Genomic DNA, 25,514 nt, shown 5'->3' on the forward strand with positions numbered 1-25,514 from the left:
CTACCCACATGCAATGCTTGTAAGCTGTGTATGAGAGAAAGGTGACAAGGCCAGAGGAGTGGTAATGGATACCCACATGCAATGTTTGTAAGCTGTGCATGAGAGAAAGGTGACAAGGCCGGAGGGAGTGGTAATGGATACCCACATGCAATGCTTGTAAGCTGTGCATGAGAGAAAGGTGACAAGGCCGGAGGGAGTGGTAATGGATACCCACATGCAATGCTTGTAAGCTGTGCATGAGAGAAAGGTGACAAGGCCAGAGAGAGTGGTAATGGATACCCACATGCAATGCTTGTAAGCTGTGCATGAGAGAAAGGTGACAAGGCCAGAGAGAGTGGTAATGGATACCCACATGCAATGCTTGTAAGCTGTGCATGAGAGAAAGGTGACAAGGCCAGAGGGAGTGGTAATGGCTACCCACATGCAATGCTTGTAAGCTGTGTATGAGAGAAAGGTGACAAGGCCAGAGGAGTGGTAATGGATACCCACATGCAATGCTTGTAAGCTGTGCATGAGAGAAAGGTGACAAGGCCAGAGGAGTGGTAATGGATACCCACATGCAATGCTTGTAAGCTGTGCATGAGAGAAAGGTGACAAGGCCGGAGGGAGTGGTAATGGATACCCACATGCAATGCTTGTAAGCTGTGCATGAGAGAAAGGTGACAAGGCCAGAGAGAGTGGTAATGGATACCCACATGCAATGCTTGTAAGCTGTGCATGAGAGAAAGGTGACAAGGCCAGAGAGAGTGGTAATGGATACCCACATGCAATGCTTGTAAGCTGTGCATGAGAGAAAGGTGACAAGGCCGGAGGGAGTGGTAATGGATACCCACATGCAATGCTTGTAAGCTGTGTATGAGAGAAAGGTGACAAGGCCGGAGGGAGTGGTAATGGATACCCACATGCAATGCTTGTAAGCTGTGTATGAGAGAAAGGTGACAAGGCCGGAGGGAGTGGTAATGGATACCCACATGCAATGCTTGTAAGCTGTGTATGAGAAAGGTGACAAGGCCAGAGGGAGTGGTAATGGCTACCCACATGCAATGCTTGTAAACTGTGTATGGGGAGGGTTTCCTTTACACCAGGAACTGTATTGAGATTTTATGAAGGGGGAAAAGAAAGCTGCATTTGATGAGCATGTTGACAGTTTCCATTGGAGCGCTCAACTATGAGTAACACAGGTTGTAATTTAAAGGGAATCAGTCAGCAGGTTTTTGCTACCTCATCCGAGAGTAACAATGTAGACAATGAGACCCTGATTCTAGCGATTGTCACTTACTGGGCTGTTTGCTGTCATTTTTGATAAAAATCAATGTTCTCTCTGCTGTAGATCTAGCTAGTAGTTATACAGAGCTCATGAATATGCTGGACTACCTGACAGCACGCCAAGTAGTCCTCTAATGATAAAATCACTGATTAATCAGCAGTGGATCAAAACTACACTAAGCAGCCCAGTAAGTGATACATCACTGGAATCAGGATCTCTGCCCCTGCGTTATACTGTTCTCAGATTAGGCGGCAAAAACCTGCTGACAGATTCCCTTTAAGACAAGTAAAGAGAATTTTGTTTACTTACCGTAAATTCCTTTTCTTATAGTTCCATATTGGGAGACCCAGACATTGTCTGACACAGCTGCACACTCTCCGGACAGGAGCGTCTCAGCTGCATAGAGATGCATGCAACCGACTCGCTCCTGTGAGGAGAGTGTGAGTCCGTGCCAGTGATGCACTGCGAGAGGCAATCGTAAGTGTGACACGGGTCTTGCATGGATACTCCAATAGCAATGCAGGACTGCCATATGGTATACCAAGATGGGGGCTGAATGTCAAGTGACCACATCAGTTTCTAACATTCCATATAAATGTTATTTATGCTTTGTTGTGCGTAACAGCAATTTTGTTATATTTTTTTTCCTAGAATCTGTAGCCAATGCGAACAAACACAGTGACGAAGATGATGATGACGACGACGATGATGACGACGACAGTGATTACCTGCATCCAAGTCTATTTGCTTCAAAGCGTTGTAGTAGACTGGAAGAGATTACAAAGGTACTAAAATATTATTAGTGATGTAAAGTCCCCTTGAATTGTGCAGCTGTAAATGACTGTACAATGTGTTTTAGTTCACTAGGTGATGTCAGTAAATACTCATGACTTTGGTATTTCTTCATCGTTCCTTATGGGAGACCCAGACCATGGGTGTATAGCTTCTGCCTCCGGAGGACACACAAAGTACTACACTAAAAAAGTGTAGCTCCTCCCTCTGAGCATATACACCCCCTGGATAACCAAATCTAGCCAGTTTAGTGCAAAAGCTGAAGGAGAATATCTACCCACAAGTAGAGATAGAGCAAAAACCGGAACAACCGGAGCCTCTGTCTACAACAACAGCCGGTGATAACACGCGGAACAAGAAACTGCCAACAGGCAACAGGGAGGGTGCTGGGTCTCCCAATACGGAACTATAAGAAAAAGAATTTACGGTAAGTAAACAAAATTCTCTTTTCTTTATCGTTCCTATGAGAGACCCAGACATTGGGACGTCTCAAAGCAGTCCATGGGTGGGAATAAACAGAAAACTGGGAAGTAGGCGGAACCTAACATCACAAATGGGCGACAGCCGCCTGAAGGATGCGTCTGCCCAAGCTCGCATCTGCCGAAGCATGAGCATGCACTTCGTAGTGCTTTGAAAAGGTATGCAGACTAGTCCAATTGGCAGCCTGACAGACCTGCTGAGCCGTAGCCTGGTGCCTGAAAGCCCAAGAGGCACCGACAGCTCTGGTCGAGTGTGCCTTGATCCCCGGCGGGGGAGGCACCTGAGTACACTGGTAGGCATCGGAAATGGCTGACCTAATCCAACGAGCTAAGGTCGGCTTAGAAGCCGAGAGGCCCTTACGCCAACCTGTGGTTAGCACAAAAAGAGAGGTGCACCGCCGAAGAACAGCGGTGCGAGACACATAGATCCGGAGCGCCCGCACCAGATCCAGAGTATGCAACGCTTTTTCAAAGTGATGAACAGGAGCCGTACAAAAGGAAGGCAGGGAAATGTCCTGGTTAAGGTGGAAAGGAGAAACCACCTTAGGGAGAAAGTCCGGAGTCGGACGGAGAACCACCTTGTCTTAATGAAAAAACAAAAGAAGGGAATTTTGTTACTTACCGTAAATTCCTTTTCTTCTAGCTCTTATTGGGAGACCCAGACGATTGGGGTATAGCTACTGCCCTCCGGAGGCCACACAAAGCACTACACTAAAAAGTGCAAGGCCTCTCCCCTTCTGGCTATACCCCCCCGTGGTATCACGGGTTCTCCAGTTTTAGTGCCAAAGCAAGAAGGAGGAAGCCAATAACTGGTTTAAACAAATTAACTCCGAATAACGTCGGAGAACTGAAAAACCGTTCAACATGAACAACATGTGTACCCGCAAACAACAAAAAAATCCCGAAGGACAACAGGGCGGGTGCTGGGTCTCCCAATAAGAGCTAGAAGAAAAGGAATTTACGGTAAGTAACAAAATTCCCTTCTTCTTCAGCGCTCTATTGGGAGACCCAGACGATTGGGACGTCCAAAAGCTGTCCCTGGGTGGGTAAAGAGATACCTCATGTTAGAGCTGCAAAACAGCCCTCCCCTACGGGGATGTCACTGCCGCCTGCAGGACTCTTCTACCTAAGCTGGCATCCGCCGAAGCATAGGTATGCACCTGATAATGTTTGGTGAAAGTGTGCAGACTCGACTAGGTAGCTGCCTGGCACACCTGTTGAGCCGAAGCCTGGTGTCGTAATGCCCAGGACGCACCCACGGCTCTGGTTGAGTGGGCTTTTAGCCCTGAAGGAACCGGAAGCCCCGCAGAACGGTAGGCCTCTAGAATTGGTTCTTTGATCCATCGAGCCAGGGTGGCTTTAGAAGCCTGCAACCCCTTGCGCGGACCAGCGACAAGGACAAAAAGTGCATCGGAACGGCGCATGGGCGCCGTGCGGGAAATGTAGATTCTGAGTGCTCTCACCAGATCCAGCAAACGTAAGTCCTTTTCATACCGGAGAACCGGATGAGGACAAAAGGAAGGCAAGGATATATCCTGATTAAGATGAAACGAGGAGACGACCTTAGGGAGAAACTCCGGAATGGGGCGCAGCACTACCTTGTCCTGGTGGAACACCAGGAAGGGAGCCTTGGATGACAGAGCTGCCAGCTCCGACACTCGCCGAAGCGATGTGATCGCAACAAGAAACGCCACTTTCTGTGACAGGCGAGAAAAGGAAACTTCCTTCAGAGGCTCGAAAGGCGGCTTCTGGAGAGCAACTAGAACCCTGTTCAGATCCCATGGATCTAACGGCCGCTTGTACGGGGGCACAATATGACAGACCCCCTGCAGGAACGTGCGCACCTTAGGAAGACGTGCTAGACGCTTCTGAAAAAACACGGATAGTGCCGATACTTGCCCTTTAAGGGAGCTGAGCGACAAGCCCTTTTCTAACCCCGATTGCAGGAAAGAAAGAAAAGTGGGCAATGCAAAAGGCCAGGGAGACACTCCCTGAGCGGAACACCAGGATAAGAAAATCTTCCACGTTCTGTGGTAGATCTTAGCAGAAGTCGACTTTCTAGCCTGTCTCATTGTGGCTACAACTCCTTGGGATAATCCTGCAGACGCTAGGATCCAGGACTCAATGGCCACACAGTCAGGTTCAGGGCCGCAGAATTCTGATGGAAAAACGGCCCTTGGGACAGTAAGTCTGGTCGGTCTGGCAGTGACCACGGTCGACCGACCGTGAGATGCCACAGATCCGGATACTACGATCTCCTCGGCCAGTCTGGGGCGACGAGTATGACGCGGCTGCAATCGGATCTGATCTTGCGTAACACTCTGGGCAAGAGTGCCAGAGGTGGGAAGACGTATGGGAGCCGGAACTGCGACCAATCTTGAACTAATGCGTCTGCCGCCAGAGCTCTTTGATCGCGCGACCTCGCCATGAATGCCGGGACCTTGTTGTTGTGCCGGGACGCCATTAGGTCGACGTCCGGCACTCCCCATCGGCGACAGATTTCCTGAAACACGTCCGGGTGAAGGGACCACTCCCCTGCGTCCATGCCCTGGCGACTGAGGAAGTCTGCTTCCCAATTTTCTACGCCTGGGATGTGAACCGCGGATATGGTGGATGCTGTGTCCTCCACCCACATTAGAATGCGCCGGACTTCTTGGAATGCTTGCCGACTGCGCGTCCCTCCTTGGTGGTTGATGTATGCCACCGCTGTGGAGTTGTCCGACTGGATTCGGATCTGCTTTCCTTCCAGCCACTGTTGGAAGGCCAGTAGGGCAAGATACACTGCCCTGATTTCCAGAACATTGATCTGAAGGGTGGACTCCTGCGGAGTCCACGTCCCCTGGGCCCTGTGGTGGAGAAACACTGCTCCCCACCCTGACAGACTCGCATCTGTCGTGACCACTGCCCAGGATGGGGGCAGGAAGGATCTTCCCTGAGACAATGAGGTGGGAAGGAGCCACCATTGTAGAGAGTCCTTGGCCGTCTGGGAAAGAGAGACTTTCCTGTCCAGGGACGTTGACTTCCCGTCCCATTGGCGGAGAATGTCCCATTGAAGTGGGCGCAGATGAAACTGCGCAAAGGGAACTGCTTCCATGGCTGCCACCATCTTCCCGAGGAAGTGCATGAGGCGCCGTAAGGGGTGCGACTGGCCTTGAAGGAGGGATTGCACCCCTGTCTGTAGGGACCGCTGCTTGTTCAGCGGAAGCTTCACTCTCGCTGCTCGAGTATGAAACTCCATGCCAAGATACGTTAGCGACTGTGACGGTGACAGATTCGACTTTGGAAAGTTGATGATCCATCCGAACGTCTGTAGAGTCTCCAGCGTAGCATGTAGACTGAGTTGGCATGCCTCTTGAGAGGGTGCCTTGACAAGTAGATCGTCTAGGTAAGGGATCACCGAGTGTCCCTGAGAGTGCAAGACTGCTACCACCGCCGCCATGACCTTGGTGAAGACCCGGGGGGCTGTCGCCAGACCGAATGGCAGAGCTACGAACTGAAGATGGTCGTTTCCTATCACAAAACGTAGAAAACGTTGATGTTCTGTAGCAATTGGCACGTGGAGATAAGCATCTTTGATGTCTATTGAGGCAAGGAAGTCTCCTTGAGACATTGAGGCAACGACAGAGCGGAGGGTTTCCATCCGGAACCGTCTGGCGTGCACATGTTTGTTGAGCAGCTTTAGATCCAGAACAGGACGGAACGAGCCGTCCTTTTTTGGAACCACAAAGAGATTGGAGTAAAACCCTCGCCCTTGTTCCTGAGGCGGTACAGGAACCACTACTCCTTCCGCTCTTAGGGAGTCCACCGCCTGCAGCAGGGCATCTGCTCGGTCTGGATGTGGGGAGGTTCTGAAGAACCGAGCTGGAGGACGAGAACTGAACTCGATTCTGTACCCGCGAGACAAAATGTTTGTCACCCACCGGTCTTTGACCTGTGACATCCAAATGTCGGAAAAGCGGGAGAGCCTGCCCCCGACCGGAGATGCGGAGGGGGGGGGGCTGGAAGTCATGAGGTAGCCGCTTTGGAAGCGGTTCCTCCATTTGCTTTCTTGGGGCGTGCGTGAGCCCGCCAGGAATCTGAGACTCTTTGCGTCCTCTGAGTCCCTTTGGACGAGGAGAATTGTGTCTTGCCCGAACCTCGAAAGGACTGAAACCTCTGCTGCCATTTTTTCTGCTGAGGTTTGCTTGATCTGGGCTGGGGTAAGGAAGAGTCTTTACCCTTGGACTGTTTAATGATGTCAGCCAATGGCTCGCCAAACAGTCTATCTCTAGATAAAGGCAAGCTGGTTAAACATTTTTTGGAACCAGCATCTGCTTTCCAGTCCTTTAACCACAAGGCTCTGCGCAAAACTACCGAATTGGCGGACGCCATTGAGGTGCGGCTGGTAGATTCTAGGACCGCATTGATAGCGTAAGACGCAAACGCAGACATCTGCGAGGTAAGGGACGCCACTTGCGGCACCGCTGGATGTATGATAGCATCCACTTTTGCTAAACCAGCTGAAATAGCTTGGAGTGCCCATACGGCTGCGAATGCTGGAGCAAACGACGCGCCGATAGCTTCATAGACAGATTTTAACCAAAGGTCCATCTGTCTGTCATTGGCATCCTTAAGTGAAGCGCCATCCTCCACTGCAACTATGGATCTAGCTGCAAGTTTGGAAATCGGGGGGTCTACTTTTGGACACTGGGTCCAGCGCTTGACCACATCAGGGGTGAAAGGAAAACGTGTATCCTTAGAACGTTTAGAGAAACGCCTTTCTGGATGAGCGTCGTGTTTCTGGATTGACTCTCTGAAGTCAGAGTGATCCAAGAAAGCACTCAATTTACGCTTGGGATAGAGGAAACGAAACTTCTCCTGCTCTGCAGCTGCCTCCTCTGCAGAAGGAGCTGGGGGAGAAATATCCAACAGTCTATTGATGGCTGAGATAAGCTCGTTTACCATGGCGTCCCCATCCGGGGTATCCAGATTGAGAGGGGTTCCAGGATAAGACTCCTGATCACTCTCTTCAGACGCATCACAGGGCGACTGATTGCGCTGAGACCCTGAGCAGTGTGATGACGTTGAGGGTCTTTCCCAGCGAGCTCGCTTAGGGTGGCTGGGGCTATCATCTGAGTCATAATACTCAGCCTGGGAAGCCGGGGACCCCCTTGCAGTCTGGATTAATTCCAACTGAGGGGGATTAGAGGACAGAGACCTCGCCGTGTCCATAGACTGAGCCCCAGTCATGGATTGCAAAGTTTCAAGGATTTTTGCCATAGTCACAGACATTCCCTCAGCAAAAACTGCAAAGTCTGTCCCTGACACCGGGGCAGGACTTACAAGCGTCTCAGCCTGGGTCACTACCCCTCCGGACTCCGGCTGGCGAAGCAGCACCGGATCTGAGCATTGCACACAATGGGGGTCTTTGGAACCTGCTGGTAGAGCAGCCCCACATGCAGCACACGCAGTGTACACAGCCCTAGCCTTGGCAGCCTTGCGTTTTGTGGATGACATGTTGCTGCCTCCTCAGAGCGATCTGGGGTATCCAGCCAGGAAGCGACCTCACAGTGCAAGAAATAAATAAATATATATATCTGGTGACACAGTACACCAATACACACTGAGGCACTAGAGGGGCCAGCTGAAATGCCGCTTACCGCCCGCTTAATAGCGGGTGTGTGGTCTCCAAAAGCCCCCTAGTCCAGGTCTCCCAGAGCCTTGCGTCCTTCCTCTAGCCAGACTGCATGTAATGGCTGCCGGCGTCCTGGGAGAGGAGGGGGGGCGGGCCCTGGGCGTTCCTGGCTAAGAGCGGGAAGCCTGCTTCCCTCTGTGCCTAGTGAGAGGGCTGGAGCATGTAAATCAGGCTCCAGCCCTCGTCGCTGCTGCGAAACAGCGTCTCTCCCCTACCCTGATTGACAGGGTGGGGGCGGGAACGAAGCGGAGCTAGGCCGCAAAAGCCGGGGACTGGATTTATAAACGCCGCCGCCGTAAAAGCGCGGTCGGCGTGTCCCCGGCGCACTACAAGTCACAGCAGCGCCGCCGGTCCAGTGGGGGTCGGCGCTGCGTTCCCACAACACAAAAGTCCCCCAGTAAACTGCAGGAACACCAACTCAATCGTTACGGTCCCCGGCGCACTACAACACCCAGCCAGCCCGGAGTGTGCCTGTGCCTGCCGGGGACCCAGAGTACCTGTATGATGCAGGGCCTTGTCCCTGATTGTACTCCTGCTCCGTATCCATCAGGTGCTATGGGTCTGTGGATGGAGCCCGGCGTCAGAGCTTAGAGGCCGGCAGGATCCCACTTCCACAGAGCCCTACAAGGGGATGTGGAAGGAAAACAGCATGTGGGGCTCCAGCCCCTGTACCAGCAATAGGTACCTCAACCTTACAACACCATCCACGGGTGAGAAGGGAGCATGCTGGGGGCCCTATATGGGCCCTCTTTTCTTCCATCCGAAATAGTCAGCAGCTACTGCTGACTAAAATCTGTGGAGCCATGCGTGGATGTCTGACCTCCTTCGCACAAAGCTTGAAAACTGGAGAACCCGTGATACCACGGGGGGGTATAGCCAGAAGGGGAGGGGCCTTGCACTTTTTAGTGTAGTGCTTTGTGTGGCCTCCGGAGGGCAGTAGCTATACCCCAATCGTCTGGGTCTCCCAATAGAGCGCTGAAGAAAAGGTGACTCCGAAGAGAGCGCACCCAAATCAGAGACTCTCCTGAGGGAAGTTATGGCCACTAGAAAGACCACTTTCTGTGAAAGACGAGACAAAGAAACCTCCCTAAGAGGCTCAAAGGGGGGTTTCTGCAAGGCCGTGAGGACCAGATTGAGGTCCCAGGGATCCAAGGGCCGCCGGTAAGGCGGAATGATGTGAGACGCGCCCTGCATGAAGGTGCGCACCTGAGCCAGCCGGGCGATACGCCGCTGGAACAACACTGACAGAGCCGAGACCTGTCCCTTGAGAGAATTGAGGGACAGTCCTAGCTGCAGACCGGACTGTAGAAAGGACAGGAGGGTCGGCAAGGAAAAAGGCCAAGGGAGCATGGCCGGAAGAGCGACACCAGGACAGGAAAATTCTCCAGGTCCTGTGATAGATTTTGGCAGAGGAAGACTTCCGAGCCCGAGTCATAGTGGAGATGACTTCAGGAGGAATACCAGAAGTCGTCAAGATCCAGGACTCAAGAGCCACGCCGTCAATCTGAGAGCCGCAGAATTCTGGCGGAAAAGCGGACCTTGTGAGAGAAGGTCTGGACGGTCCGGGAGATGCCACGGCACCTCTACGGACAGATTGAGCAGGTCTGGGTACCAAGCTCGCCTGGGCCAGTCCGGAGCAATGAGGATGACCCGACGGCCCTCCATTCTGATCTTGCGCAGGACTCTGGGCAAGAGAGCTAGAGGGGGAAACACGTAGGACAGACGAAACTGGGACCAATCCTGAACCAGAGCGTCCGCTGCAAAGGCCTGAGGATCGTGGGAGCGAGCCACGTAAACCGGAACCTTGTTGTTGTGCCGGGATGCCATTAGATCCACTACCGGAGTGCCCCACTTGCGGCAGATTGACCGAAACACTGCCGGATGCAGGGACCACTCGCCACTGTCCACGGTTTGACGGCTGAGATAATCTGCCTCCCAGTTTTCCACGCCTGGGATGTGGACTGCGGATATGGTGGACTTGGAGTCCTCCGTCCACTGAAGGATGCGTTGAACCTCCAACATTGCCAGGCGGCTGCGTGTCCCGCCTTGGTGATTGATGTAGGCAACCGCTGTCGCGTTGTCTGACTGGACTCGGATGTGCTTGCCCGCCAACAGGTGGTGAAAGGCTAAGAGAGCTAGAAGCACAGCTCTGGTTTCCAGCACATTGATCGAGAGGGCTGATTCGGACGGAGTCCAAGTGCCCTGCGCTCTGTGGTGGAGATATATCCCCAGCCGGATAGACTGGCATCCGTGGTGAGGGTCACCCAGGACGGGGCCAGGAAGGAGCGTCCCTGAGACAGAGAGAGGGGCCGAAGCCACCACTGAAGGGAGCCCCTGGTCTGTGGCGACAGAGCCACTAACCTGTGCAAGGAGGAAGTCCGCTTGTCCCAACAGCGGAGAATGTCCAGCTGCAGAGGACGCAGATGGAACTGGGCAAAGGGAACCGCTTCCATTGACGCCACCATCTGACCCAGCACCTGCATTAGGTGCCTGATGGAATGACGGCGGGGCCTCAGCAAAGAGCGCACCGCCAGATGGAGGGACTGCTGTTTGACTAAGGGCAGCTTCACAAGTGCCGGCAGAGTCTCGAATTGCATCCCTAGGTACGTGAGCTTCTGGGTCGGAGTCAGAGTGGATTTGGGCAGATTGACAAGCCACCCGAATTGGACTAGAGTGGCGAGAGTGAGCGAGACACTCCGCTGACAGTCTGCACTGGATGAAGCCTTGACTAGAAGGTCGTCCAGGTAAGGAATCACTGCCAACCCCTGGGAGGTGCAGAACCGCAACCACTGCTGCCATGACCTTGGTGAATACTCGAGGGGCCGTGGCTAACCCGAAGGGGAGAGCCACAAATTGGAAATGTTCCTCTCCGATTGCAAAACGTAGCCAACGCTGGTGTGAAACTGCAATTGGCACATGTAGATAGGCATCTCTGATGTCGATGGATGCCAGGAAATCTCCTTGGGTCATTGAGGCAATGACTGATCGCAGAGACTCCATGCGAAAATGCCGCATCTGAACATGCTTGTTGAGAAGCTTGAGATCCAGGATGGGCCGGAAGGAACCGTCCTTTTTGGGGACTAGGAAGAGATTTGAGTAGAAACCTCTGAACCGTTCCCGGGCGGGAACCGGTACAATTACTCCGTTGGCCTGCAAGGATGCCACGGCCTGAGAGAAGGCGGCGGCCTTGGAGCAGGGGGGAGTTGACAAAAAATCTGTTTGGCGGGCTGGAAGAGAATTCTATCCTGTAGCCGTGGGAGATGATATCCCGCACCCACTGATCGGAGACGTGTTGAAACCACACGTCGCCAAAGTGGGAGAGCCTGCCACCGACCAAGGACGTTGCTGGCGCGGCCAGATAGTCAAGAGGAGGCTGCCTTAGTGGCAGCAGCTCCTGCGGTCTTCTGAGGACGCGGCTTCGTGCGCCAGTTGGGTTTTTGGTCCTTGGCTGAGTTAGTGGACGAGGCCGAGGGCTTAGAGGACGACCAGTTGGAGGAACGAAAGGAACGAAACCTCGACTGGTTCCTGCCCTGGACAGGTTTCCTGGTTTTGGTATGTGGCATGGAAGTACTCTTCCCGCAAGTAGCTTTCTTAATAATTTCATCCAGTTGTTCACCGAACAGCCTGGACCCAGCAAAAGGGAGCCCAGCAAGGTACTTCTTTGAAGAAGCGTCTGCCTTCCACTCTCGAAGCCACAAGATCCTGCGGATAGCGAGGGAATTAGCCGAAGCCACCGCAGTGCGGTGAGAAGCTTCCAGTATGGCAGACATGGCATAGGATGAAAAAGCTGAAGCCTGGGAAGTTAAAGCAACCATTTCGGGCATAGATTCCCTGGTGAGGGAATGCATCTCCTCTAGAGCAGCAGAGATGGCTTTGAGAGCCCACACTGCTGCAAAAGATGGGGAGAACGAGGCCCCTGCCGCCTCATATACAGATTTGGCCAGAAGGTCAACCTGGCGGTCAGTGGAATCCTTAAGAGAGGTGCCATCAGCCACTGATACAACTGTCCGGGCTGAAAGTCTAGACACCGGAGGGTCTACCTTTGGTGAATGAGCCCACTCCTTGACCACCTCTGGTGGAAAGGGAAAACGGTCATCAGAACTACGCTTTGGGAAGCGTTTGTCAGGACAGGCTCTAGGCTTGGTCACAGTGGCCTGAAAACTGGGGTAGTTAAAAAACACACTCCTGGTCCTCTTAGGCAAGGTAAAACTGGTGCTTTTCTGCCAGAGAGGGTTGCTCCTCTGATACTGGCGGATTGAGGTCCAGTACAGAATTAATGGACGCAATCAAATCACTAACATCTGAGTCACTTTCGGACACATCAATGGGGCACATGGAGGCCGCCTCCAAGCCCCCAGTAACGGCATCCTCCTCGTCCTGCGAGTCAGCTCTTGAATCAGAGCCGCGGGACGAGGAAAGAAAGGGAGCCCTGCGTCTCCTCTTAGGAGGACGGGGTCTGGGACCAGATGAAGAATCCTCTGTGAGCTCCGCTGAGAGAGCCCTAGCAGCAGAGGCGCCCTGAGAAGGGGGCTGATGCATGTTCAGCAAAGTCCGGGACAGCTGTCCCATGGAGTCGGCAAAAGGCTGGGAGATTGACCTAGAGAAGGATTCTACCCAAGCCGGGGGTTCAGCCACCGGAGCCGGAGCAGCCGGAGGGACCACTGTGGGTGCGATTCCAGGCTGAGGCATTGTCAGGTTAGAGCAGGCATCACAATGTGGATATGTGCTCGGTTCAGGCAGTATGAGCTTACATGCAGTGCATATTGAGTACAGCCTTGCAGCCTTGCTCCTTGTGTGAGACATGCTGCTGAAGTGGGGGCTCTGAGTCAGAATGACCCCCAAGAGTATATAAGCAGGTCCACAACCGGAGGTTGTGGCTTACCAGACCGTTTTTGTGTGCCCTCCAGATCCCACAGCCCGGACCCCCAGACAGATTAGCAGGGATGCTGCAGCCAGCGCCGATCGCTGAGAGAACGCTGATAAAATGGCGCCGGAGCGAGGAGAGGGGGCGGGACCTACTTTGAGAGCGGGATCTGGAGGGCCAAGGAGATTTACAGGGGAGGGGACATTTACTCAGAGAGGAGTGTCCCTCCCCTGTGCCGAACGGCCGCTGGGCGGAACCGCACTGTCCCTCTGCATGATTGACATGCAAGGGCAGTGAAATCGAAACTAGGCCTCAGGCGAAGCCGGGGCCTAAATTTAAGCGATGCGGCCGGCGCGCAGGCTCCATCGGCGCGGTTCTCAGGTGACAACCAGAGAACCAGCCGGAAATGTCAGAACAGTTACACAGCACACTCTCCCCAACAATAAAGTAGAAGGGACCCCCTGAACATAAACGTCTCAGATACTTAGCTTGTGAGAAGCAGGGTTTCAAGTCCCTGGGGATGAGTGCTCCGTCCAGCAGGATCCTGAAGGGCTGCGGATGGAGACCGGTCTCCTGCAAAGCAGGGAGAACCGTGCTGGCTCCCACTTCAAGCCAAAGCCCGAGGGATGGTGAAGGAGCGCGGCATGTAAGGCTCCAGCCCAGGAATCAACCTTAACACCGCCAACATAGTGGGGTGAGAAGGGACATGCCAGGAGTCCAGGCTTGGACCCGCTTTTCTTCAAACACTTTCCAAAATGAAAATTCAGATGAGAATGCATGTGTGGATGTATGCCTCCTGAACACAAAGCAATGAACTGGCTAGATTTGGTTATCCAGGGGGTGTATATGCTCAGAGGGAGGAGCTACACTTTTTTAGTGTAGTACTTTGTGTGTCCTCCGGAGGCAGAAGCTATACACCCAATGTCTGGGTCTCCCACAGGAACGATAAAGAAAATGCCATTTTATTTACATTTATTCAGATTTATAGTGTAAAATGTCATCCAAATGTGGATATAACTGTATAGGAGGTCCAAATTAAGCATATACCCAAAAATGCACCTTTGTTGTAAAGCTTTCTCAGCACTTGTGGCATCTTGTACTGGAATCAATAGTACTAGATACACAGCACAATGTCAGATAAATGCAACTTAAATGGAATCTGTCAGCAGGATTTCACACCTTAACTGTATATGCACATGCAGCTCTTTTAATGACAAGTCCATCTATACCTTTACACAGCCAGTCCATCCCTCCATTACAGAGAAATCAGTGTTTGTTCTGAGAAGCAAATGAGACAGTAGATCTGAAGCCTCTGTCACTCCAGCTTCCTGAGACTGATTGCTCTGTTGTCTGAAGTCACACAACATAGAGGCTGTCAGATAAGAGTAGGCAATGCTGGGCAAGGACTAGAGCTGGAGTGACAAAAGCTATAGAAAAATAGGTTTTATTACATTCGTAAATGATAGGGCTTCAATGCATGAATAAAAAAGTGATACATGCACCAGTAACGTGTTTGTGTACTCCTTACATGGATGCGGAGCACGATTTTAAAATGAACTAATAAAATGTACGGTTTTACCGCCATGATATTGGATCTACCTCTCCTCATGTGTTATCAGTCTTCGGCTGCTCCAGAGGACTGCGTGGGTGAGCTTGCCTACTCCCTCGTTAGGCTATATGCGCACATTGCGTATTTACATGCAGTTACGCTGCAATCTGCACCGCAGCATAACTGCATGCGTCCTGCGTCCCCTGCATAATCTATGGAGATTATGCAGGGGCCGTGCGCATGTGGCGTATTAGAGTGCAGCGCTTTGGCTGCTGCCCGAAGCGCGCGTTCTAAGTAGTGACATGTGACTTATTCCGTGCATCCCCCGCTCTGTCTATAGGAGGGGCTGCAGTCAGAGCGCATGGAATCGGCTTTTTTTTGTTCATTACGGACTCTTTCTGCAGCGATTTGAAGCACACGTGTGCTGTTCAAATCGCTGCAGAAATTTCTGCAGGGACAAACGCTACGTGCGCACATAGCCTTACTTTGGCTTTAGTGCACTCTGGGCATGGCCAAGTGTCCAGCGCACCGCCCTGGCCCCTTCAATTCCAGCACTCTCCCTGTCCCCTTGTGATGCTGCACAGCACTCACAGAGCGTTGCCTGATCTAATTCCCCAGGGCTGCACATATTAACACTGCAGGGGTACCCAAAGTGTCAGTGTGTGCAGGGGCCGAGTTCCCACCTCCCTCGCCTGAGTGTAGCAGCTGCACATAGTAGTAAGAGGAGATGAGAACACGCACACACATACACCATATACACACCCTCTGCATATCAGTGTGTGCGCTCTCCTCTGCTGTGTGTAGCGGATGTACGCTGCGATACATAGGAAAGGTGGATAAGAAACCTCAGCACCCGCACATATCTCAGCTGCTGCAATGTACATGCGAGGCTGGTGATTTAGATCAGGTAGCTTTCCAAAACAAGTACTGTCAATTATAAAGGGAGGTGCAGAAAACTGCAACTGAGGGGGCGGAATGGCTCAGAGAGCACCACACCAAGGTCGCACACACCTTCCCTCACTCACAGGCTCTAAAACGGTCTATACATAAGTCTACTAACATCTGTACACTGGGCTCCATGGAAACAAGCTGTACACTAGAAAAGATAAAAGGTCTCCATGCAGGAGAATGAAAGCAGATAGAAAAAGCAAGTCAATTACAAACTTGTCTATTGTCATGATGTGTAACAAACTAAAGGAATTTAAGAAGAACTTTTCAATTTAATAAATAAATCTGTTAAATACCTTTGTCCTCTTTCTCTTTCTGCAGATCTTCCTCCTCTGTTGGTTGTGAAGGATCATAATAGTCACTTTTGTATTGGAAACCGACAGTGTTATACATCCCATCTTCTGCCAGCGCTTCACTTAGCCGCTTATATTCTTCCTCTTGAAGGAAAATACCAATATATTAAAAATAATACAAAACTAAAAAAAACACAAAGTCATGCTCCAGCACACTGCATGAGAAGCCACTATCCCTCCGACATGGACAATGGTCAGGTATAAATATATTCATATTAATGAACAGGAAAAAAGGCAAACTACTTTCCCTGGCAAGTGAAACTGGTAGCATACATGCAGGACAAAGTTCAGGTTTCTGAAGATTTGTCTGCCACTTGTTGCTTTTTGGCTCTAACAATTAAGTATATTCCAGTGCACAGAAGCTGGGAAAAGGCAGTCTCTACAAAGAAAGAAAAAAGCTATCCTGCGGTCCACATTCAGAGAGCTGTTTCCATTCCATTGGATACTGTCAAATAGATAATATCAGAAAGAGTGAGTATGAAATAATCAAGATCTCAGACACATTTATATGCTATACAATGTAACTCTAAGGGAAAGGTGGGCGTTATAGTAAGGGACAGGTGTGGAGATAGTGATGTACCTTGCCTTGCTTCCTCTTCAAGCAAGTCCGTATGCAGCGCTAAATACCTCTCTTCATCACATAAAGCCTCTATTCGAGCCTCCTCCTCGGATAGGTTATAGTTCCGGTTCCACGAGTTGTGCTCCGCGTCATATTCAGAGAGGTCATGCAGGTGACCACGTCCATCATACCTGCAACACGAAGGCAATGGTCAGTACCATGGGCCTCCAACGGCAATGCTCCAGTGTGAGGACTTACCCGTCTATACTCTGCCCTGTCACCAAACAGACCCACAAGAGGTCTCCCAATCAGTCTGGAAACTGAGCTCCTCTAACTTAACTCTCTAGAGTCTGACATTCAGCTGTACATTGTGTAGATTGCTCTAGCAATGTAAAACGTAACATGTCTATCTTGTCTGGCTCCTTTAAGAATAGATCAGATTCCCAAAATGTCAGCTGGCAATCTATTAGAAGCGCTTACCTTATGTTGCTTGTTTTTTAAGAACTTATGTCATTAAATGTAAACTTCTTACTTATTTGTTTCTGAGGGGAATCTGGAAACTTCTAAATTTACATTCACACGAACCCGAACACATAAATACCTATCCGCAAGAACCAAAGGCTGGACATTTTCTGGCTTCTTTCTGCTGGTCCGCATCTCTCAGCAGAAATCTTCGCCGCAGAAACGTGGATCCCTTGGTGGTATAATCATGGCTAGGCTCGACCCTTAGCCAAATGGCTGAGGAAATAAGTTCTGGTTATGTAGTAGAGAGACACATACATGGCAACAGAACATACATATGTCGTCTAAGGAGGCTTCACATCAGAGCACAGACTGCACAGCAGACATGCCGGCAGAAGGCGGATCAGTACATGGCGGTGATCAACTACACTGCAGAACAGAGAGGTAACAACGAAGAGATCTCTGGATGGAGATGAATGCAGAGAATAATACACAAAAGCCTCCTGAATATACAGGGTGATTTATTGAAGGACTGCTTTCACTAAAACATGCCATAAACAAACTATCGGCACTGCCACCTAATAGTGTTTATAGCACGTGGATAACGCACTTAAAGTGTACACCCCAAATCATATACCCTTTACACTCCAGTAGATGTATCCTAAGGCTGCTTTCACACTACGTTTTTTTAACATGCGTCATGAACGTTTTTTTGCTGTAAAAGCGGATCCTGCTTTTACAAAGAAAAACGCAAGTGTTATTTTGCAGGATCCTGTCACTGGATGTTTATGGGCGGGCATTGTAGTCATGTGATCCAGAGTGAGGGGAACTGAACGTGACAGACGGGGAGCCGGCATCTGGCAGCTGCGGAGGCTCGTAACCAAGGTAAACATCAGGTAACTTGCTTGGATACCCGATATTTACCTTGGTTACGAGCGTCTGCACGCGTAACCAAGGTAAACATCGGGTAACTAAGCAAAGCGCTATGCTTGGTTACCCAATATTTACCTTGGTTACGAGTGTCCGCAGCTCTCGGGAGGGGGAGAGAGGGAGGGGGAAAGACTGATCATGCCAGGCTGGTTTCTGGGCATGCTCAGTAGAGCAAGCACGATCCTGTCTATCAGCATGCCAGCGTTCACATACATTTGCATGCAGTATAGTCAGGATCCAGCAATTTGCAGTATTTGGACACAGCTCAAAAACGCTCCAAGTAGTGTTTTTGAAAAAAGTTAAAAAACTGCAAGTCGCTGGATCCTCACTAGAACGCACGCAAACGCATGTTGACGCGAGTCCATTGCAAATGCATTGAAATGAAAACGCATTTGCACTGGATCCGTTTTTGCGTTAAAAAAACGTTCAGGACGGATATTAAAAAAACGTAGTGTGAAAGCAGCCTAACTTGGCGAGCCTGCCGTATCCTCCATTACAGTCAGTAACGAGACGATTAAGCAGCTCTTACAATTCCATTCAGGATGAGAATAACTAACGGTATGACTGTAAAGCTCCAAGTAAACAAACATGATCGCCTTTTTGTAGTAATGCGATGGATTTCTCAGCACAGACAAGGCTTCCACAGGGATCGTTTGTAAAATCATCCTGAACGGTTCCTTTTATGCCGAGACTTGTCTCTCTATAGTTATATGACAGACTTGACAGAACTAAATATCTGCTTGATTTTCATGCTAACAATGTAGGAGGCACACTTTAAGCACAGGTATTATATAGGTATCCTTTCTGAATCTTTTTCACATAAAAATCACATTGGAAACTCAGCTTTGTGAAGGGCAAAACAGTAAAGTTACCAAATTCTAATGATAAAACAAATAGTCACGAGATCTTCATAGGAAAAAGATTCCATCATTCCCCCCACAACCCATTAAGGACAAAAAGTAGTGTCACCCCTAAAACACAATGTGAAAGTCCATTGATGAATAATTCGCTCCTGCATAGTACTGAAAATAAACGCAGTGCATAAAAATAAAGCTGAGCTCAACATAGGCAGGAGTCCTGCACTGAAAAGGTTAAAGAAGACTGGTCCTAGATCTAAAACTTCAGGACGTTTATAAGGGAACCTGTCCTCAGGTGGAATATGTACCGAACAGTTCTGGGTGCATATTGCTAATCCCTGCCTAACCGTCCCTGTATACACTAGCATAGATAAAGAGATCTTTAGAAAAAAAATTTCACAAGATCCTTTTTGATATGCTAATGAACGTAGCGGTTAGTTGCAGAGGCGTATTATCCCCTGACTAGTCTGCCCTCTTAGCATGCCCACAGCGGCGTGCTAACATGCTATTCAATACCCATTGCCCAGTGTCATCAGCAGTGACGCGCGTACCTGTGTCCATTGTCACCGTCTCAGACAATGGGTTTAGGGTCACTGCGCTCACCCCGGCACTTCCAGTCATACGCAGTACACCTCTCTGAATCTGGGATCCGTAGACCGGCTTCATAGTGCGCATGACTGGAAGTCCCAGAATGTCTGATCGTATGCACTTAGTCTAAACCCGGCGCCTGAGGTGGTGACAACGGACACAGGTACGTGCGTCACAGCTGAGGACGTTGGGCAATGGGCATTGAATAGTATGTTAGCATGCCCCTGTTGGCGTACTAACATGCTAAGATGGCAGACTAGTCGGGGGAAGTAATACCTGGCCTCATTAGCATATCATAAAGGATCTTTTAAAATACTTTTTCTAAAGATCTCTTTATCTATGTTACTATAGGCTGGGACAGTTGGGCAGGAATCACTAATATGTACCCATAACTCCTCGTGGTTCTGGGTGCATATTGCACCTGACAGGTTCCCTTTAATCCATCATCGGTTAGCCCCCACTAAGTGAGACTGCTCATTTCCAAAAATACAACTGCACTAGCAATATTTTTCTACACTTTTTTTTTCCCCAGAACTGCTCACACACACTTTGTTTTTGGTGCATTTTTCTACAGAAAAAAAATGCATAAAAAAAACTAGGGAAAAAAATATTTTTCCAGCCAAGAGATGTAGTTTTAGGTGCAGAAAATCTGCACCGAAATCTGCAACGTGGGAACATACCCTAAAGCTTCATCAGGAGCGGCACTGGGCGCGTCTTGATCCTCCCTCGGACCTCTACAACATTTCAATCAGGCTAGGTTCACAGTTTCGTTGTTTTGCTTCAGTCACAATCCGTCGCCTTGAGGAATTACAGTATCCTGCAAAATATTTTGCAGGAATCCAGTTTTTCCCCATAGACTTCTATTAGCGACAGATTGTGACTGATGGCCTTGCGTTGCATCCGCTGCAAACAGATCAGTCGTTTAGTGACTGACCATCAGGCGGGAGCAACTCTCAATGTAACGTTTTTTGGAGCGGCAAAAAAAAAAAAAAAAAAACGGACTCCGCAGGTATCCGTCACAAGCTATAATGAATGTCTATGGTGCTGGATTCCGTCGTAATCCATCACACAACGGAATCCAGTGCTGGATTCTGTCAAGCTCTACTGAGCATCAGGGCTGTGGAGTCGGAGTCGGAGTCGTGGAGTCGGAGTCGGAGTCGGAGCTCATTTTGGTGGAGTCGGAGTCGGAGTCGGAGTCGGTATAAAATGCACCGACTCCGACTCCTAAAATATATAATAAATTGGGGACAGGAGTGCAATGCAGAATGTGCTGAATATTTTACTAAATAATAACATTTAGTATAATGCTTATATTTAAGTGAAACATTTATTGTAGTACAATGTGAACATCAGACATTTAATTGTTTTTATGATACAATAATCAAGATATTTGGATAGAACATAAAATATTTATTGGAATACAACTTTAGAACACAAAAAACTAATAAATTGTAAATATATAATATATATATATATATATATATATATATATATATATATATATATATATATATATATATATACACACACAGTGTATATACACACACAAGATATATATGTAATCTACTGTATATTACATAGTGTATTACATATTTACAATTTATTACAGTTTTTTGTGTTCTAAAGTTGTATTCCAATAAATATATTTTATGTTCTATCCAAATATCTTGATTATTGTATCATAAAAATTATTAAATGTCTGATGTTCACATACACATATTCATGTACTACAATAAATTTTTCACCTAACTATAAGCAATATATGTAGGAGTCGGAGTCGGAGCCGGAGTCGGAGTCGGAGCCGGAGTCGGAGTCGGTGCAAGAGAATTTGAGGAGTCGGAGTCGGAGTCGGAGTCGAAGGTTTGGCTTACCGACTCCACAGCCCTGCTGAGCATGCCCAGCATGTTTGGCACACCCGCTGGCTGTCCCAAACACAAACGGATCACGACGGATCCGTCAATGAATGGATGCACAACGGATGTAACGGACGCGATGGATCAGTTTTTTCACAGGATTCCTGAGAACGGAATCCTGTGAAATTACACATCCGTTGCGTCAGTTGACATCTCAATAAACGACGGATCCGTCACTGCGTCGCAACAACGGACCTGACGGAAGCAAAACAACGTAAGTGTGAACCTAGCCTAAGCCATTTGACTACCAAATTAAACATTATAAATGCTTTAATTGTAACTTTCCCAGTAAAATGTAAGTTATATACCCCTGAGCTATTGTCTAACCATTTCACAGCCAAGAATACGTGCTATGCCAGGAAAGTAATGATTTTGAAGAACTTTTTTTTTTTTTTTTTTTTTTAAATGTCCAGCAAAAAAAGTTCTAAAACTTTGCGGAACTTTGTAGAATTTGTTTTCATTCCTGCATAATAATTGCATGTCAGTGTCATCCAAACCCCAACTTTTCCCCAGTCTATGTGCCTTGCCTTTAGCTGCAGTGAGGTCAGAACGTACTAGTTAGGAATACAAAGATGCTGGCAGTGAAAGGGTCAGTGCCGTCTCATCCTGATTGTTGCGCCTATCACAACAATCTCTTGAATCACTGTCCCCAGAGGTGAGAGTTAAGTGCCATTCACTGCCAGCATCCGTACTTCAAAGGAATACATTCTGATATCAGTGAGGCTAAAGGCAGGCATACAGACTGGGGAAATGCTTCCATGCTGGACAAAATTAAATAAACTTTAGTTTCTCCTTAAATGTTTGCTACTACCAAACATTAGCACAAGTCTATGGGTGTGAGGAAGACATTGCATTGCTCTTGCTTTACACCGGAATGTAGTGCGATAATCGAATCAGCTGATAATGGAGGAGATGGGGAGACTAGTCCCTCCCTCTCCTCCGCAGCTGTGGTCTGATCGCATCACAGTATAATGACACTGCTCACACTCGCTGCAGAGCGGGAGGCGGGGGTCATTAGCATAATATATCTGAGAGGGCCTTGGCACATGACTTAGAGTACCTTCACACTTAGCGATGCAGCAGCGATCCGACCAGCGATCTGACCTGGTCAGGATCGGTGCTGCATCGCTACATGGTCGCTGGTGAGCTGTCAAACAGGCAGATCTCACCAGCGACCAGTGAACAGCCCCCAGCCAGCAGCGACGTGCAAGCGACGCTGCGCTTGCACGGAGCCGCCGTCTGGAAGCTGCGGAGACTGGTAACTAAGGTAAACATCGGGTATGGTTACCCGATGTTTACATTAGTTACCAGTGTGAGCAGGGAGCCGCGCACACTGAGCGCTGGCTCCTTGCTCTCCTAGCTGCTGTACACATCGGGTTAATTAACCCGATGTGTACAGCAGCTACATGTGCAGAGAGCCGGAGCCGGCAGCACAGGCAGCGTGAGAGCTGCAGAGGTTGGTAACTAAGGTAAATATCGGGTAACCACCTTGGTTACCCGATGTTTATCTTGGATACAGCTTACCTCAGCTGTCAGACGCCGGCTCCTGCTCCCTTCATTTGTCGCTCTCTTGCTGTCACACACAGCGATCTGTGTGTCACAGCAGGAGAGCGGCTTTGAAGAAAACGAACCAGGGCTGTGTGTAACGAGCAGCGATCTCGCAGCAGGGGCCAGATCGCTGCTCAGTGTCACACACAGCGAGATCGCTAATGAGGTCACTGCTGCGTCACAAAAAGCGTGACTCAGCAGCGATCTCGGCAGTGAGCTCGCTGTGTGTGAAGCACCCCTTACAAGCCAGAACAGGAGCTCAATTTGCAAACATATCTCAAGGAGTCTGCTTCATTAGAGCAAAGCAGGACAATGGATTTGGCTGGGTGAGAGGTCTGACAGGGTGTCTAGGGGGTAAATTTTCCTTGTGAAAAGTGCAAAGTCAGCATAGCGAGACCTCTAGTACTGAGAAGGGGCAAACACTCCAAAAGATGTATCTTCAATTGTTTTCTTATCCTAAGTTATGTGGTAAGCCCACAAAGGACAACATCTGCAAGGAGTCTGTATGTTCTCCTCATGTTTGTGTGGGTTTCCCCCGGTTTCCACCCACACTCCAAAGACATACTGACAGGGAACTTAGATTGTGAACCCCAATGGGGACAGTGATGAGGCCTGTGAAGTGCTGGGAAATTAATGGTACAAGTAAAATAAATAAACTGCACTCCAGGAACCTTCTCATAAGTTCTTCATAGCTTGATTAAAGGGAGTCCATCAGCACAGAATGACTAGTCAAACCAAGCACAAGGTGCATCAAGGTGGGACCAAACATTTATATACACCTTCCTATTTACTTGTTTTCCACCTATCTCCAATCTGCTGTGCCTCTATAAAGCTAGAGCTGTCAAATCAAAGAACAGGGGAGGGTGGACATAGAGGGAAGGTGAACCTAAATATTTGGCCATGATGCAGCGAGCGCCTGTACTTGGTTTGATCATTCTGTGCTGACAGCTAACATCTCCTCCATCGTCCACAGAGTCTGCTGTGCAGTGCTCTAATGTGTCGGTGGAAGAGTTCAGCAGATGGTGGAAGATGTCAGCCACTTCAATCGATGTCCAGACTTGATTGTGGGGAAAAAGAAATGTGAAGCACAGACCAATGTGACATATCAGACTGGACCGTGCCTTTAGCACTTTTGAACAGGTTCTCATCAAGAGGACTTAAATGGGTTGTCCAGGACTTCGACATTGACCTAAGGATAGGTCATCAGTGTTAGACCGGTGAGGGTGCGACACGTGGACCCTGCGGCAATCAGCTGATCCCAATGCTGCTAGCCAGAACTACTCAGTTGTGGAGCTGTAGAGCACAGCACAGCCCTGCCGTGTAGACAGTGGCCATTGTTGTGGCCACTATTAATTAGAATAGGGGCAGATATGCAGTGTCCATTCGTGGCCAGTATACAGTTGGGGCTGTGCAGGTCCACAAATCAGTAGTTCTGGCCAGCAGAACTGGGAACAGCTGATTGGCACAGGGTCCGGCTGACGCACCCGCATCAATCTAATATTGATGACCAATCCTAAAAATAGGTCATCAATATTAAAGTCCCAGACAACCCCATTAAATGAAGGATTTAGTTTATAATAGGGAAACCATGGCGACACGTTCCCAGGAAAGGGTCGATACTGATTTTTAGTATTGCTACTTCCAATTGCTGGCACTAGTTTGTCTTCTTCCTCTATGAAGAGACAATTTGCATATTTGAATTCACATGTAGCATTGAGTGGCCAATAAGTCTCCTTACGTGCACATAGCAATTTTCACAAGGAAAACCTATCCCCCTTAGGCCCATTACATTAAGATAAATTAATACTGTGTTTAACCAAAAATAAGCCAGGGTCTTAAATTATTTTTGCTCCGAAAGATGGGTTGTGCCTTATTTTCAGGGGATGTCTTTTTCCCCCACAATCAATCTACATTTATTCTTGAATTTAAAAAAAAAATAAAAAAAAAATCAACATTTAGTTAAATATACCGTATTTTTCATTTTATAAGCCGCACCCCAAATTTAGAGATAAAAAAAGGTTTAAAAAAAAATGGAATCCATCTTACGGCTCGTGCGCACGTTGCGTAATATCATGCATTTACGCTGCGTTTAGCACTGCAGCGTAAATGCATGCGCCCTGCGTTCCCTGCACAATCTATGTAGATTATGCATAATCCGTGCGCACGTTGCTTTTTTTGAAAGCAGCAATTTGGGTGCTAAAATTTTGACCCAAATCCGTGAGTTCAAAAAAGCAACATGTCAATTAATTTGTGCGATTTGGATGCAGCTCCCTCTCTGTCTATGGGAGAGACAGCAGCCATAGCGCATGAAATCGGCATGTGATCTGCTGAAACACTGCATCCATTACACAGTGTTTCTGCAGAGATTTTAAGCGCAAGTGCTGTCAAATCGCTGCAGAAATTTCAGCATTTACGTGCACAAGCCCTTATACTCCGGTGTTGTCTTACCGGAGGGGGCGTGGCAGCAGTGGTGGAGTGAAGTCACAGGAGGCAGGGGCACTACTGGTGGGGTCTGTACTAGCAGCGGAAGCTCCGGTGGCTGTGTGAAGCAGGCCGGTGTCCCAGATGCTTTGTCAGCGGTCTGGGCTTCAAAGAAATGGTGCCCGAAGCAGCACGTGCACAGATGGAGCTCTCAGCCGAGAGCTCCATCTGTGCACGCGCTGACTCCGGGAGCCATCATTTGAAGCCAGAACATATGGGGCAGCGCCGCACAGCCACCGCAGCTTCCACT

The 25,514-nt window shown here is 49.2% G+C and overlaps 1 protein-coding gene across 3 annotated transcripts in view; it reads right to left on the reverse strand.

Annotated features, from left to right (window-relative positions):
• SFSWAP (splicing factor SWAP) overlaps nucleotides 1-25,514 on the reverse strand; it is a 237,666-nt gene that overhangs the window by 206,946 nt on the left and 5,206 nt on the right. The window contains exons 2-4 of one of the 3 annotated variants that reach the window (XM_075322151.1): nucleotides 17,087-17,223; nucleotides 16,507-16,676; nucleotides 15,870-16,010 (exon numbers count right to left, since the gene is read on the reverse strand). In XM_075322151.1, the coding sequence (XP_075178266.1) occupies nucleotides 15,870-16,010; nucleotides 16,507-16,676; nucleotides 17,087-17,142 (367 nt within the window). In that variant the 5' untranslated portion in view covers nucleotides 17,143-17,223. Of the gene's footprint in view, nucleotides 1-15,869; nucleotides 16,011-16,506; nucleotides 16,677-17,086; nucleotides 17,224-25,514 lie in introns of those variants that run through there. The other 2 variants (XM_075322143.1, XM_075322159.1) reach the window with 2 other exon arrangements.

Source organism: Anomaloglossus baeobatrachus, chromosome 1 (assembly GCF_048569485.1).
Source record: "Anomaloglossus baeobatrachus isolate aAnoBae1 chromosome 1, aAnoBae1.hap1, whole genome shotgun sequence".
Classification (NCBI taxonomy): Eukaryota; Metazoa; Chordata; class Amphibia; order Anura; family Aromobatidae; genus Anomaloglossus; species Anomaloglossus baeobatrachus.